At 35.4% G+C, this 17,278-nt stretch overlaps 1 protein-coding gene across 7 annotated transcripts in view; it reads left to right on the forward strand.

Moving 5' to 3' along the window:
- The window catches only part of PHF14 (PHD finger protein 14), a 201,133-nt gene that overhangs the window by 35,359 nt on the left and 148,496 nt on the right, over nt 1-17,278 (forward strand). For all 7 annotated transcript variants that reach the window (XR_011539053.1, XR_011539051.1, XR_011539052.1 and 4 more), the window contains exons 6-7: nt 1,950-2,061; nt 4,977-5,114. Coding sequence is in view for 3 of the 7 variants with exons in the window: in XM_070615778.1 (XP_070471879.1) it covers nt 1,950-2,061; nt 4,977-5,114 (250 nt within the window). In the remaining 4 variants the exon portion in view is untranslated. The remainder of the gene's footprint in view (nt 1-1,949; nt 2,062-4,976; nt 5,115-17,278) is intronic.

Genomic DNA, 17,278 nt, shown 5'->3' on the forward strand with positions numbered 1-17,278 from the left:
GTGTCCCAGTAGACACTTAGCAATTGATTACTGAATGAAGAGGCAAAGAAATGAAAATAGCATCCTGGAAGTGAGTTAGTTGTATATGCTGTAAAGGTACTACAGATGCAGGGCTTTTCAAAATCAAATTTGATTGGTTAATATAGTTCCCATTCTGAAGTGAGTCTTTTGAGAAGTATCTTTCTACTTAGTTTGCTTTATTAAAATCTGTGAATTTGAAAGAATCTATTGATAGTTTTTATGCTAGAATGACAATTCTGACTCTTTGTTTCTTGGTGGTTTTATGTGGTGCTTGTTTTCTGCTCCTTTCCCCAATCAACATCTGTCATCATAGCTCCAAGCAAAATGGATGGTAAAGTAACAAGGAAGATTATTCTTTTTTGATTTCTTGATTTGTCTTAATTACAAAGTTCTGTTCAGCTAAACAAATGAACAAAAATCATTTACAACAGGTATTAAAAAGGACCAAAGTTGTCTCAGCTGTTTGAGATGTATTTTAATAAAGACTCAAGTTGGTATCCTCACATGAGTGGTTGGAGGAAATGATACACTTGTGTGCCAGTCACACCAAAATGGCAGTTCAAATATGTAGTACTTGTGTGACTTGTACTCACACATTTTAAGAAGGTCAGTATGAAGCACGCAGCCAGCTGTTGGACCTATCAAAGATAAACTCCTCCAGAGTACAGTGGCATTTGATACACCAGTGGAGCATGAAAAAACTGTGCAAATTAAATTGAGAAAGCAGCTGCTTGTTGAAGATGTGTATCTTTATATTGAACTCCACAGGATGCATTTGGGAGGTTGGATTAAAACATTCTATCAAGAAAAATCTCAAAACCTTGGATTTTCTTCCAAAGATAATTTTTAAAGATTTGTAACTATTTTTGTCAGTAGCTCTATAAAATGATTCTTAGTCTTATTCCTTTAAAACTCATAGTGCATCACAAAATAGAACCATGTAGCAATCATAGCCTCTTAAGCTGTGACAAAGCAGAATTTGTGGTTAATATAGTCACAAGGTTAAGAGATATTTGCCATCTCATTTTTACCCTCTTTCTTACAGACATGATACAGATCTGTTTAAATTTCAGAATCCAGTGATCCCCTATTTTGTTTGGTTGTAAGCACAGAGAAAGGGTGCCTAATATATTTCAAAAGGTTCAGAGCAGTTTTTAAAAAACAAAATTAGAATAAACTCCTGTTTATTTTTTCTTTTTAGTGTGCTGAAACTTTGAGCATTTGTTTAGTGTTGCAGGATCATTCAGACTTTAAAAAATATTTATATGTGGGGCATGTAAGTTTTAGTTCACGGGTTGTATGGTGAACAGATGAGTTGAATGAAATATGACTTCCTTGTTTGTTATAACTGTTCTGTACAGTTTTCTAGTAGTCATTTTTAACCTGGGAAGAAAGAAAGTCAAGACGCATACCAAAAATTGTTTTAAAATATGTCCTTAAGGATTATCCAACAGCTTTTAGAAAAAAATAAGAAAGAGCAATTTTACCTAATTACTATAGAGCAACTTCACAGTTCTTAAATTAGGATCCTTAATTCTCAAAGTACTTAAAATAATGAATGTGAATACCTTTCCATGCACATGAAAATGATGTTTTGTTTCATTTGAATAGTGGTGGTGTGCAAATGTTTAAGAATAATAGGTAGGTGCAAAGTGCAGAGAATTTTAAGTGAAAGGCAATTATAGTTGTTAACTCTAAGCTTTGGCTAAGCTGCTGGAAAAGTAGTGCTTATTGCAGTCCCTTTTCTGTAACTAAATGATACCATTCCATACATGTTTCACATTCTTTAGTTGCGTGTCTGAGATTTTGCGGTCTGACCATAGAATTCTTTGAGTAATTATTAGAGATGGCACATATTTTGTGTTTATTTTCTATGTGGACATTTTTGAAAAGGTTTGATAGCAGAATCATATCTTCTCTCCTTATAGATGGGTTCACATTGTTTGTGCCCTGTATGTTCCTGGAGTAGCCTTTGGAGATATTGACAAATTACGACCAGTAACACTAACAGAAATGAACTATTCCAAATACGGTGCCAAGGTGAGACGAAGTGTTTTTGATTGTCTGAAAGGGAAAGTTTTTACATGTTAGTTTACATGGCTTTTCACAGAAATGCTTATTAGTATCATGCCATTTGTAGAGCAGTTAGAATAATTTGTAGGGTAAAATGGTAATTGATACCACTGCTCTCTCCCTAGCATTTAGCATACTGCCTAGTGCATAGTGAGTTCTCAGACCAAATCCTTGTTTTTGATCAGTTGGATAATACAAACCTGATTTTTGACTTTACTTTTGAAGGGGAATTTATGAACATTATTAAAACGTACACGAAGCACCTGTTACTTTACTCAGGTTTCAAGAACTGGTTTTATCTTTATGACTATATAGCCAGCCTAGTAAATGATTCTCAGCCTTGATAGTTTATACATTGGTTTTTATTGATTGAGTTTTAGGATTATAAGTGATAAAAATACCCACTTATTAATTTAAACTTAGGTCTATAATTACTGCAAACATCTCTGGAATGCTAGAACTAATTAGGCATGGATGCATTTTCTTTCCATTACTGTCTTTTGGGAAATTGGGAAGGAAGACTCTTGAATAACATCAGTAACGTATTAAAGCTTGGGTAGGGAACTTACAGATTGTTGGAAAATTGTGATATTGAAAATTTAAAAATTTGACAGTTTCTACCCACCACCCCCACCCCTCACACCCACCACCCCCACCCCTCACACCCACCACCCCCACCCCTCACACCCACCCTTACTCCAGTACTCTTGTGCTTTAAGTTCAGGTAATTTCTCTTGAGCTGTCTGCAGCTTCCCTCTCCAGAACTAGCTGAAGCCCCCAGGGAGAAGAGCAGGCCCAAGCTCTGATCTTACTTTCCTGGTCCTCCCGTAATTCTATGCTATCTTGTTATCTCTCTGATGCTTTTAAGCTGTAGTTTAAACAAAATAATTTGTCCACCTTTTCTAGCTGAGCGGGATTAATAGAAATTACCTAGACTACCACTATTGGAAGTTATTACTTTTTGATAGCAGCTTCATAATTCACAACCGCAGAGCCTAGAAGGGACTAGCTTAGGTCATTTTCAGTAGACACACATTATTGCCATCAATATAAATATAGCAGCAATTAAAAAAAACAGTAACCAGATATTACTTCATATAACTGAAGCCAGCAGTGACTTCTGGACCAAAAAGAAGAGTCATTAAATGTGCAGTTGTCACCTGATTTCTCCATTATCACCTGCGTTTGTTTTGAAGTATTCTTGGGAAATGGAGTTGAGAATTATGCTCATCTGCAAAAGCACACACAACGTTGTGAATTAGAACTGAGACAGTTCTTCTGGAGCACTTTGTCCCTTTTCTAATCCTGATTACTTTCTCCCCTGTTCTCAGTTACTTAGTTCTCTAGCATTTTGAATGATTCAAGCAGTTGAGAAAGATTCTGTTTTCTTTGTTAGATTGTTCTATAGTCTTATAAGACTTTATTGTCAGGAAATTTTTCATTGTATTCACTCTGAAATCCCTTGCTCACTTTCCTCATATTACATTAAATTACTTAACTCAAGGAACTATCCTAAATAATTTGGTTCTGTTCATGGTATTGACATCCTTTAATTTAATTTCTCCATTTTTCTCTCTCCCTCTCTTCTCTCTGTCTCATTCTTTCTCTTTCTTTCTTTCTTTTTTGATCTCATGTTTAGATCACTGTTGGCTGGTATTTTATACCATACACATTCTACAGTTATTGGAAAAAGACCCTTAACTAGGCAGTAGAGTGTCAGGATTTGGGAATGTTTTCACATCTGTACCCAGAGTCCTGTTCTTGCTGTTTTCATTCATTGTGGATGCCTCAGTCTGGTGCTGTCTGCCCAGCATGTAGTCACTAACTATTATAGTATTGAAATGAAATGTTTAGTGTCTACTAAAATCTTATATTTTCCTCTTTCTATGTTTCCCTCATATTTACTTAGAATACATTTATTAAGCAGTTCTTCCTTAATTGTCTACTGACAATCTTTCACAATTTAGTAGGTTTTTCTTTTATGAAAATTCCTATTGCCAGAGCAGCTTATATTTTGAAACTAATTTCTTTTTCTCTGTGGTTAAGATAGTTTAAAGGATGAAAAAATAAATTTGGGAGGGGATATGTGGTAACTTCGACAGTTTATACATTTGCTTATACAGTTGTTCTCTTTCTATACAGAAAGAATGTAAATAATTGGCTATGTGGTATATCACTACCAATTTCACCAAATTGTTTACTTACGATTACTTTTAATTCTCTTAAAGATATTTAAAGAATGCATGATTTCTTTGGTTGCACTGTCTAGATCTTTTTGGTGAATTTTCTTTGGCTTTTTCTTTACTTTCTTTCATTTTCCAAGTAGTATTATATTGTTCGAGTCAGTATAGCTTAATATTTAAGAGCATGGACTTTGAAGTAAGGTTAACCCTGGTTTGAAGACTGACTCCCAATTATTTTTTGTGTTATTTTGAGCAGACTTCTTAACCTGTCTTCACCTCAATTTTCTCATGTGTAAAATGGGAATAATTATAGTACCTCTTCCACATATTAGTGTGAAATAGAGTGTCAAATGATTATAATAATCATTAATAATGATTATTAATCTATGTAATCATTTATATGTAAACACATACTAATATGTGTAAAATGCTTAGAATAGTGCTCAGCACATGGTAAGCCTTCAAATAATATTAATTATTATTATTAGCATCATTATTATATCAGTGGAATTTTGGTATATTAGAACTATGTATTGAGAATTACTTTTTTTATATAAACTCTTGGCTTGCCTACAGTTATTCTTTGTGTTGATGTAATGTTGGTTCACTGTTTGTATTTTGTGGTTGCTCTGTATGAGCATGCACCCTTTGTTCTGGAAATACTTTTCCTCTGAGAGTTTTCCTGTTACTCCATTGTAGGAGTGTAGCTTCTGCGAAGACCCTCGTTTTGCTAGAACTGGAGTTTGCATTAGCTGTGATGCAGGGATGTGCAGAGCCTATTTCCACGTGACCTGCGCTCAGAAGGAAGGCCTGCTTTCAGAGGCAGCGGCGGAAGAGGTAGGTTTACTTAAGCCCTTAGTCGCGAATACGTTCATTAGACTTCTTATGGACTCCTTCACATTTTGGAACACGTATGCATCATAAAATAAATTTGCAAGTTTATTCTTAAAGTCATTGCCTAGACTGCTGGTCTAAAATTTCAAGAGTAAACAATATGTATGCGTTTTTTAGTCATAAAGCAAGTCAGACATTTGAAAAACACGTTAAAATTTTTATAGCAAGATCTGACAGATAAAATGAACATAATCCAAGGTGTTTTAAAACGTTGAAATGTCAGCGTATTTTATATGAGAATCTGAAATTGTATTTGGGTAATAACTTTGCTCTGTTACTCTCTAAATAAAATCATTACCCTCTCTTCAGTATCTGCATTTCTATGTCTTTATAATTATATTTATTTCCATAATTTTCATTCCAGGTTTATTGGCTGTAGATTAAGCAATCCGTTGTTTTCAAAGTATGTTTTGGGGACTCCTTCATATTCTTTTTTTGTGTGTGTGAGGAAGATTGGTCCTGAGACAAGATCTGTTGCCAATCTTCCTCTTTTTGCTTGAGGAAGATTGTCACTGAGCTAACATCTGTGCCAGTCTTCCTCTATATTTTATGTGGGATGCCGCTACAGCGTGGCTTGCTGAGTGGTAGGTCCACTCAGGGGATCGAACCTGCGAATCCTGGGCTGCTGAAACGGGGTGCGTGAACTTAACCACTATGCCAGCAGGCTGGCCCTCCTTAATATTCTTTTAAGGGGTCTGTGAGGTTAGTGCTATTAATTCTCTCACAAACAATAGTGGAGATTTCCAAAGATTATATAACATACAACATGTTGAATGTGGAAACAGTTTTTAGAATCTAGCTATCTTCTTTTATGTGAGCTATCTAGATAGTAAAGAGATTTGCAGAAGTGTAAAACTGCTTCTCTTCTCACTAAATTTTTGTGTGTGTAAACTATAGTATTTTTCATAAAAATGTTATGTTAAGATATAATGAGCTTATTATTTTAAAATAAATAAAGGAATATTTTTAAAATTTCTCAATTTTAATTTCTAATATGGTAACCATCTATAAATATAACTTATATAAGTTGGGGTCTTCACTAATTTTAAAGACTGTTAAGGAGTGTTGAGACCAAGTTTTGTTGATTCTTTAACCCTTTATTTATCTAGGCAGGTAATTGAGTGTTTCTTTGGTAATTCTTCCTGTGTATTCATGATGGATTTATGGTAATAGCTAAGCCTCTTCTTTTATGTTCCTTCTTTTATTGGATAAATTTTCGGTGTCATGTAAAAAGTATCTTTATTATGTTGGGCTTTTTACCTTATCCGTTTTATTTCGTAGACAGAAAACAAGTAAAAAAGATAATCTGATGGAGAAAATTTGTTGAGCAGATTTTGGGAGAAATATTTTATGAACAAATGGTTCCTCTAGCAGCTATATTTTAGGTACATATATCTGTTTTGGGGCCAGTCTCAAATTCTTATGAGTTTCACTTTGAATAATTGATGAAGGGTACTGGATACGCACTGAGCGTTTTTACAGCTATTAGGCAGACATAGAGGTATAGTTATATAATAGAGTCGTGTGGATTGGTCATGGCTGGTGGTCAAGATGGTCAACATGGTGGGCAGAAGTGCAGGGGGGCAATACAAGTAAGACTCGAAAGACCAGATAAAGCCGAGGTGAATATCTGGATCAGGGAATCTGTAGGCTAAGGTTATTACTCTACTTGTGGAAAACTTTGAACTTTATAGTCAGGAAGGTTTCTTTGTAGCCATTTCTTTTAAAACTTGTTGAGAGCTTTGCCTTTCATACTATAGTAGTTTGGGTCCCTTTGTATAACACCATCCACCATCATTTTGGAGTAGACAGTAGCCAGTTAATTAATAAAAATGTGTGAAGTAGCCGCATATGGGACAGTGGAGTGTGTTGGGGTCTATGGTGATTTAGAGTGCATCCCCACGTCTAAAGCCATTCAAATTGAAATGACACACAACACAATGTTACACTAAATAAATCGTTTGCAGTCTATAGTCTATCTCTATATATCTGTGAGCTAATCTGGAGAAATTTACAGGGAAAGCTAACATAAAGCAGTTTGTGGAAACTGGCCCTGAGGCTTTTTCCTCGCCTTGCTGCCTCCCTTGATTGATTAGGTAGGAATTCTGGATGCTGGAATAAAAAAATATGACTGTTTTCCCCATTCACTATCTTGATAAGTGTACTTTTTTTGGGGAAATGATTTAAAGCATATTTACATATGTTTTTGATTTCTTGTTATAAACATTTATAGAATTAGAAAATTAGAAAGATTTCTGAAAAGTGTGTTACATCTGAAGACTTTGCATGAATCAATATCACTGTGGTTTGCTGTTGACAGTAGTCATTCTGTTAAAGTGAAGTTCTTGGCTATTTCTCATGGCTGTACTTCTATAGATTAAGATTCGTGTAAAGTTATAGTATATTTAATTAAAAAACACATTTTAAATTAAAACTTCTATTGTTTTTGGGCGTATCTTGTCTTCTAGTTCAGTTTTATATGGCATTCTAGAAAGCTTTCTTTTTTCTTTTTTAAAGACTGATTTTTTTTTTATTTATTTGTTTTTGGTATTTTTTTTTATTGCAATAACATTGGATTATAACCTTATATAGCTTTCAGGTGTACATCGTAATATATTTTGAATTCTGTGTAGATTACATCATGTTCACCACCCAAAAACTAATTATAGTCCATCACCTCACATGTGAGCCTAATCATCCCTTTTGCCCTCCCTCCCCATGTTAACCACCAATCCAATCTCCAATGCTATGTGTTTGTTTGTCGTTGTTTTCATCTTCTGCTTATGAGTGAGATCATACAGTATTTGACTTTCTCCCTCTGACTTATTTCACTCAGCATAATACCCTCAAGGACCATCCATGTTGTCACAAATGGCTGGATTTTATCATTTCTTATGGCTGAGTAGTGTTCCATTGTGAATATACACCACATCTTCTTTATCCATTCCTCCCTTGATGGGTACCTAGGTTGCTTCCAAGTCTTGGCTATTGTATATAATGTTGCAGTGAACATAGGGGTGCATGTATCTTTATGCCTTTGTGTTTTCAAGTTCTTTGGATAAATAGCCAGCAGTGGGATAGCTGGATCATCCGGTAGATCTATTCTTAATTTTCTGAGGATACTCCATACTGCTTTCCACAGTGGCTGCACCAGTTTGCACTCCCACCAGCAGTGTACAAGGGTTCCCTTCTCTCCACATCCTCTCCAACATGTGTTGTTTCCTGTCTTGTTAATTGTAGCCATTCTGACAGGAGTGAGGTGATACTTCATTGTAGTTTTGATTTGCATTTTCCTGATAGCTAATGATGTTGAGCATCTTTTCATATGCCTGTTGGCCATTCGTATATCTTCTTTGGAGAAATCTCTGTTCAGATCTTTTGCCCATTTTTTAATTGGGATTTTGGGTTTTTTGTTGTTGCAATGTATGAGTTCTTTGTATATTTGGGATATTAACCCTTTATCTGATATACGGTGTGCAAATATCTTCTCCCAATTGTTAGGCTGTCTTTTTGTTTTGTTGATGGTTTCCTTTGCTGTGCAGAAGCTTTTTAGTTTGATGTAGTCCCATTTGTTCATTTTTTCTTTTGTTTCCCTTGCCTGGTCAGACATGGTACTTGAAAATATGCTGCTATGACCAATGTCAAAGAGCGTACTGCCTGTGTTTTCTTCCAGAAGTTTCATGGTTTCGGGTCTTACATTCAAGTCTTTAATCCATTTTGAGTTGATTTTTGTGGTTGGTGTAATGTAATGGTCTACTTTCATTCTTTTGCACGTGGCTGTCCAGTTTTCCCAACACCATTTATTGAAGAGACTCTCCTTTCTCCATCGTATGCTCTTGGCTCCCTCGTCAAATATTAGCTGTCTGTAAATGTGTAGGTTTATTTCTGGGCTCTCATTTCTGTTCCATTGATCTGTGTGTCCTTTTTGTGCCAGTACCATGCTTTTTTGGTTACTATGGCTTTGTAGTATATTTTGAAATCAGGGAGTGTGATACCTCCAGCTTTGTTCTTTTTTCTCAGGTATCCTTTGGCTATTTGGGGTCTTTTGTTGTTCCATATAAATTTTAGGATTCTTTGTTTCTGTGAAAAGTGTTATTGGAACTTTGATAGGGATTGCGTTGAGTGTATAGATTGCTTTAGGAAGTGTGGACATTTTAACTGTTAATTCTTTCAATCCAAGAGCACAGAGTATCTTTCCATTTCTTTGTATCTTCTTCGATTTCTTTCAACAATGTTTTATTGTTTTTGGTGTACACATCTTTCACCTCTTTGGTTAAGTTTATTCCTAGGTATTTTATTCTTTTTGTTGCAGTTGTAAATGGGATTGTGTTCTTAATATCTAAAGACTGGTTTATTGAATTGGATTTCTTACTTGTTGATGGCTGTGTTACGTAGGCAGTAAAAGAAAGGTTGAAAAAGAGAGCAAGTACCTCAGTTTCATCTAATGACATCATACACCTTGCCATATTTTTCATGACTTTTTATAGCCTTTTGACATAGTACTGTATGTCTTTGGTGAAGATCCTTTTGAAGTTTCTGTTCTTTTTGATCCACTTTATGAAAATTCCAATTTATTTAAAATATTCGAACATTGTTATGACAAAACATATCTTACTGTTATTAAAACTGAGCTATATAGCACAGGTTCAGTTAGGCTGACTAAAGCTTATGTTATTATGTTTCACATCATACAGTTAGCCTTAAGGTTATTTATGTGCCATCTAAACCCTTGTGGGAGTTTCTTCTGTGATAAATATTATTTTGGTACTTTGAACATAGTTATACTCTGTTACTATGTAGAAAATTCTCTTTGAAACAATATAAGATTATTTATAGATTTTACTGCTATTTTCTACAACCTTTGACTTAATTCATTGAAATTGCTCATGGATTAAATTTCAAGGGCTCAAATTAGATCTTTGGCTATTGAACTGATGCCTTAATATTGCTAGGAGGATGGGGGTTGGTAGGAATTCGCTCTTAGTGGATCAAATAATTTTTAATGAATTCATCAAGAAGTTAATTGCTTGAAGTTAGACATTTTATATGGGATCTCCAGTGATACCTTTCTGTGGCTATGTTAGGCATTTGATAACTTTATTTCTTAAATTATTGTGTATGAACTTTATGACAGTTACTCAGATCACTTTTTCTCACACTCCACTTCTAATACATCAGCAAATCCTATCAGCTGTACCTTCAAAATATGTCTAGAATATGTCCACTTTTTGTAAAATTCATTGCTGCTGGCCTAGTCCAAGTCATCCTTTGTCACCTGGATTAATATAACCACCTAACTCCTTCCACCCTTGCTTTTCTAGAGCAGAGAGTGGCAGATTTTTTCTAGAAAGAGCCAGATAGTAAATATTTTAAGCTTTGTGGGCCTTTGGTTTGTGTTGCAACTACCTAACTTTGCCATTGATTGTGAATATGTAAATGAATGAGCATGGCTGTGTTCAAAGAAAACTTTATTTCCTAAAAGAGGCGGGGCCGGATTTGGCACTCAGGTCATGGGTTGCCAGTGCTTTTCTGGGGAATAGAGGACATTCTCAGTAGCAGCTAGCATTATCCCATTAAAATTGAAGTCAGATCTGGTCACTCCTTTGCTCAAAACCCTTCAGTGGCTGTCTGTCTGATTTAGACTAGAGGCTAATTTCCTTACTGATTTATAAGGCTGTCTGTGATCTGGCTTCACATCCCCTCTCTGACTTAATCACTTCCCCGCATTCAGCCTCACAGGCCATCTCGCTGCTCGTGTAACGAATGTGCCAGGTGAGCTCCTACTCTGGGCCTCTGTGCTTGTTTCCTTGCATGGGCTGCCCTTACTCCACATATTTCCTCATTCCCTTACTTTTTTCAGGTCCGCACTCCATGTCTGCTTCTCACTCTGACCTTTCCTGGTCACCCTGTCTAAAGTTGCAACCCTCTCCCTCCCATGACCCATTCTATTCACCTTTCCTGCTTTATTTTTCTCTTTTTAATACCTAACTGCTATCTAATATATGTGATTCTTATTTGTTGTGTTTCTTGTCTGTCACCTTCATTAGAGCATAGATTCATGAGGACAGGGATTTTTTTGTGTTCTTTTACTTTTCACTGTATCCTCAGTGATTAGAATACAAGTTGAGGGAGGGGTTCCTTCTATCAGTCAACTTTTATTTGATCAGCTGTTTAATATTTAAGGTCTTTTTTGGGGTAAGATTCTATTTAAAAAAAGAATTCTAGGGTAAAATTAGTTTTCAAGCCAGAGCTTTGTGTTGTGGTGTTTTGCATATTTGATTTCCAATTTATCCTGTTTTGATTTCCTGTTTATCTAAAGTCATTGCCTGAGGGTATAACCTTGGCATATTTCCTTGTGGTATTGGAATAACTGTTTATACATACATGTGTCTTTTTATCTTTTTAGTTTGAGTTAGATGAAGTTCACTGCGGCCCCAGCTCAGTTAACTGTTCAACATACATTAGCAAATAGGTCATTTTCACCTTGGTATTTCTCTAAGAATGTAGTCTTATTTAACCTTTCTTTGAAGTTTGACTGTAAGAAATATGATTTATTTGGAGTATATGTAGAATATCAATTCCTCTAAACATTCTATATATTATTAGACACTTGCATATCTGGACAAAATTATTTTGAGTCTTACTCTTATTCCTTTTGCTGATGCATGCTTTTTACATTGTTGTTATTGAAAACCTCATTACCTTTTTTCTTTTGTATTAACTGAGAATGTTGAGCCCATTTCCAGTACACCACATAGTGCTCTTTCTCTCAGTTCTTAACATTAGGTATAGCTGTGTGTTTGCTTATTAACTGGTTTGGTTTTTATCTTATGGATATTGTGAATTATGTAACTGTATTACCCTCTAATTTTCTGGAAATCTCAGAGCCACATTTGGAGTCTATTATGAGTGTGCTTGTGGCCTTTAAGATGTATGTTTTGATTGTTCCTCTTCATCTTGATGTTGTATCTCACCTAGGCTTTCAGCATCAAGTGACAGAATTCTTAACTGTAGTGACCTAAATTGTAATATGTTAACGATCTCATATGACAGGAGGTGGAAATGTAAACATGAGGTTGTTTCATTGGTTCAGTGCTCCAGTTTTACTTTAACCTTCTATTCCACCAACATCAATATGTTTTTCTTTTTCGTTTTAGTTCTTAAGCTTGTTGTCTCATGGTCTCAACATTGTTGTATTAGCTCTAAGCACTCTGTTCTTTTATTATAGAATTCAAAGCAAAAGAAGAGGAAAAGAGTTCTCTTATTAGGAATGAAAATTTGTCTCTTATGTTCACTCCAGTAGATTTTTTTCTGCCATCTCGTGTCGAAACATTCTCATTATGGCCATCATTAGCAGTGAGATAAGTTGGAAAGGTGAAATCTGACATTTTCAGTTTCTGTCAAAGAAAATGCGCTTTGCAAAAAAGGAATATGTTGGAAGGAAATGACTGGGGGAGTCAGCACAGTTTGCCACAACTGTCCTAAGAAGTTGGCAGTTTATTTCCATTCACTGTAGCACATCCATATACTTAGACCAAATGAGGTAATCTTTATGACAAGCATTAAAAGAAGGAGAGGAAGAATCAGGTGTTGTGAATAATGAAAGGAAAAAGTAAATATGTCACCCTTCTCAATTTTCCCTTCCTTGCTTCAGAGTAGAATTCTAATGTTCTGGGCGTTCTGTTCTTCGGGTCACATCAGTTATTGGGTCTTTGCCTTTTAATAGTGTCATCCTCTCTTCTTTTAGCTTCTCTCATCAGAGTGGGACTGGCTACTCTGTAGTCTTTCCTTTCCAAGGCTTTATTCCTCATTCACTTTTTTACCATAGTCAGAGAGGTCAAGTTAATATTGGCTCAATTACTTTGTATTTCATAAGGAGTTAAGTTTAATAAATCAGAACATGGTTTAGTCAAAGTTATTGATTGTTATTTTTTATTTATGGTACATTTTATATCAAAAGAGATCACTTGTCTAAACTCTAAATATTAGTATGGCTTTAGCATCTATTATTCAAGGAAAGAAAACAACATTCTACATCGAAAAAAAAATCCCATAGACTAAATGGTACTGGCCTGAATCATTTATCATCACAACTCCAAGGTAGTCCTATAATCTTACACAGAACTTTAAGGGAAATTCTATATATCAGACTTCATCATATTTTTTTCTACCTTTTTTTCTCATTCCATTATTCACTCTCACCTTCAAAAAACACACACACGTACACACATGCACACCACTGACCTTACTTAATTTTTAAAATTAGTAATTAAAATTATCTTGTGCTCTGCATATTTTAAAAGCCACTTCAAATCCTTTGTTGCACAATATAAGTAATAACCTGTAGGATAAATACGTCAGTTCTGTTTTTATTAAAGGGATTGTAGCGTTATTTTTGAATTAACTTTGTAAGTTTTGTTTAGTGTCAAAATTGGTATGTCTGCCATAAGACCATATTTGTATCTGCATTATAAACTGAAGTTTAAAATAGTGAACTTGGAATGGTCCACCTAAGTTTAAGGAAATAGATAATAATAAATGCAGATGGATAATTCTTAAATACGTGCAGAGCAAATGTTAGTACTTTCTTAGGTAAGACTGATATTGGATAAGATGAACTTCAGCTGCAGAGTAAATTAACATAAGTTTACTCTTTTTGTTTTAACAGATGCAGTTAAAAAAGTAAAAAATAGAATTAGATACTTTTAAAGTGTTATATAATCATTGAATCATACGTATTTTTGTGCCAGAAAGAAATATTTTGTCAACTTTTAATCTTAATATAAATAGTTAATATCTTACATCTTTGTAAAATCTAATGGCAAAGGATAATTTTGCTGTCTTGGATAAAGCCTTCTTTTGCCATTAGCTAGAATGGTATTAATTTTTTATATAAAAGGTAAATATAAACATAGTATTTTCAGGGGTAGAGAAACTGCTATATATTTTCAGGAAATTTTATAAGTATAATTTAGCTACATAAAAAGACAAGATAAATTTAGATGCAGTTCACCTTGGTTTTAGAGAGTCATATTCTTCATACAATATGAGTGTTTTAAGAATTGGTAAAATACTTAAATTGTAAAAGTTATGGGAAAAATGGACAAGTGATGAATGCCAAATGGGAAAAATATACTTTCACAAACGAGATCAAGTTGAAAACAGATTCTTAGGTAGAACCCAAGTGCAAGATATCAACAAAGCTAAGTTGGTTACATTCAGTTTTTATAGGAAGAAATACTAAACACCCGTAGACATAGTTTTGTTTATCGTTCAGAAATATGTAAAGGAGAAAATATATATAGTCAAATTTATTTTTCTCTTTTGATATCTAGACACCAGGCATCTGGGCATTGAATTTACATTTAAAATTTTCATCTGTAAAAGCTTCTAGAAATTTTAAGTACTTGAATGAGAAATTAAGAATTCTTGCTCAGTTTTTTTCTTTTTTGGTCTTCATCATCTGGGAGTTTCAGATTTGATTATAAGACTCTTTAAGAAATAAACTACAGTTGCATTATAAGTTAATTATAAAATGTCTGTAAGGCACTGTAGTTGGAGGCTGATTGAAATATAACTCAGCAAGCATTTGTGGGACATGAATGTAATAGTCCTTATTGAATTCATGTTCTAAAACCCAGTTAACTTGTGTTAAGGGGTAATCTAAACTTTGTTTAGCAAACAGTGAAATTTATATTCAAAGGTAGCTTTTATAGTACTCAGTGAAATTAGTCAATCATGATTCAGGGCCTGTGTGTATGTAGAAGGTACTAAGCCAGCTATTGGGGTGGATGAGTCTATTAGGGACTGTAGACATAGCTTTAAGTCACAGTGTCCACTTAGGTGGGGACAGATAGTAAACACAATGAAATGTTAAACGACCATGCAAAATGGCATTAACAGATGTCACCAGTGCCTAGTATGAACAAGAAGTGATATAAATACAGAAAGAGGAAGGTTCCCTGTAAGAATCAGAAGCTTCAATTGGACCTTCTTGGCTTATCTGTCTCTTACCTTTAGCAATTTAAGGATTGTAAATTGATGTGTTTTACTGTCATTTGTTCAACATATTTATTCGACAGATAAATTGACCTACTGTGTATTAGACCCTCTAGAGATAACAGTGAACAAAACAGACAAACTACATGCTCTTAAGGTAGCTTGCATTTGAGTGGCAGGTAGGGAGAGGACAGACAGTAAAAAAGTAAGCAAAGAAATATATTGTGATAAGAGCTGTGAAGAAGTATAAAGTAGGTTAAAGTATTTAGGGAGTAAGGGAGGTAGGATAGTGGTATTTTTATATGTGGAGATCAGAGAAGGGCTCTCTAGTAAGGTGATAATTTGTGAAAATCTGTAAGGAAAGTGGTAAGGAGCACGTTTATTTGAGAGGAGAGCATTACAGGCAGAGGGAGCAGACTATGCAGAGACTCTGAGGCAGGAACATGCTTGGTCTGAGGACCAACAATGAGACAGGTATAGCTGGTACAGAGTTAAGGACTGGCGTTGGGAAGAGGGGAGGAAGAGGTCATAGAGACAGCAGGAGGCCACATCACACAGGACCTGGAAGAACATGGGAAGGACTTTGGATTTTTACTCTGAAAGAGATGGAAAGCCATGAGTTTTGCATAGAGTACATGTGAACCAACTAATGTTTAAAGGGACGAGTTTGATTATGGTGTTGAGTACAGACTGTACAGAGGCAAGGGAAAAAGTAGGGAGACCAGTTGGGAATTTTGTTGTAGAAGGTTTTAGGGTTGAGGTAATGAGAAATGACAGATTTTGTAGATATCTGCTGGTAGATTGTTTGTAGAGTAAAAACAATAGGGAAGGATCAAAGATGACTTCTCTTTGGCCTGAGCTTCAGGTAGAATGGAGTTGCAGTTTACCGAGATGGAGAAAACTGCAGCGAGAGCAGATTTCTTGCAGGAGAAAGGGAAATTGAATACGGTTTTGGACATGTTGAGTTCAAGATGCCTGTTAGACATCTAAGTGGAGACATCTAGTGATAGTTGGCTATCTGAGTCTGAAGTTTGGGGAAGCAGTCAAGGCTAAAGATATCAATTTGGGAACTGTCAGGGTATATATAGAATTTATGATGAGATGACTAGATGAAATTAGCTAGGGTATAAGAGTAGGTGGAGATGAGAAGAGGTCTGATGACAGCCAAAGGGCTACTTCAGCATTCAAGGTTGGGAAAATAAGGAGGAATCTACCAAGGAGACTGAGTAAAAGAGAGCTAACAGGGAATGGTATCCCAGGGGTCTTTCAAAGAAGTGTTTCGAAGAGGGAGTGAGCAATTGCGTCAAATGAATAAGATTAAGACTGAGAAATGACCATTGGATTTGGCAAATGAAGGTCATTTTTCCCTTGACAGAAGCTGTTGGAGTGATTCGTAGTAAACTTGAAAATGAGAGTGGAATAGAATGAAGATAGCTAATATGGACAGGACTTTAGATTTTTCCTTGTAAGAGGAGCTTAAAAGTGGAGCAGCATATGGAAGTCCAAAGAAGATCTTTAAAGTTTTTTTTTAAAGATATTACAGTATGTTTAGTATGCTGTATGTTGAAGGGAGTGATCCAATAGAGAGAAAAAAATGCAGAACTGCTGGAGGAAAGAGGAGGTGGGATCCATTGCACAAGTGAGCGAGTTAACCTTAGATAGGAACTTTGGGAAGTTCATCCATAGTAACAGGAGATAAGGCAGAGGGTATGGGTAGGGATGCAGCTAGGTTGATGTATGTGGTGATTGGAGGATGTGGAAGTTCTCATTTCGTTGCTTTTTCTCTCCCTCCCCAACCCCCTGTCCAGTGAAATTAAGAAACAAGGTCAGCATCTGCAAGTCAGAAATAGGGACGAGATATTGAAGGTTTGAGGGAGAGATGAAATTTTTCAATAATTATCTACGAAAATGGAGAGTAAATTAACTTGGGGATGTGTTCAGCTGGTCAGGTGCAGGTGCAAAGTGGAGGAAAAGTTGGAACCTGTGCTTCAGGTTTTGTCAAGTGAAGCTGGGTGAGGAAGAGAAGAGCAAGTGAGTTGATGCGCCATGCAAGGGAGTAATTAACTAATGGACCGTGGAATGATCAGGTAAAGAGGGTAGGCATTATG

Source organism: Equus przewalskii, chromosome 4 (genome assembly GCF_037783145.1).
Source record: "Equus przewalskii isolate Varuska chromosome 4, EquPr2, whole genome shotgun sequence".
Lineage (NCBI taxonomy): Eukaryota > Metazoa > Chordata > Mammalia > Perissodactyla > Equidae > Equus > Equus przewalskii.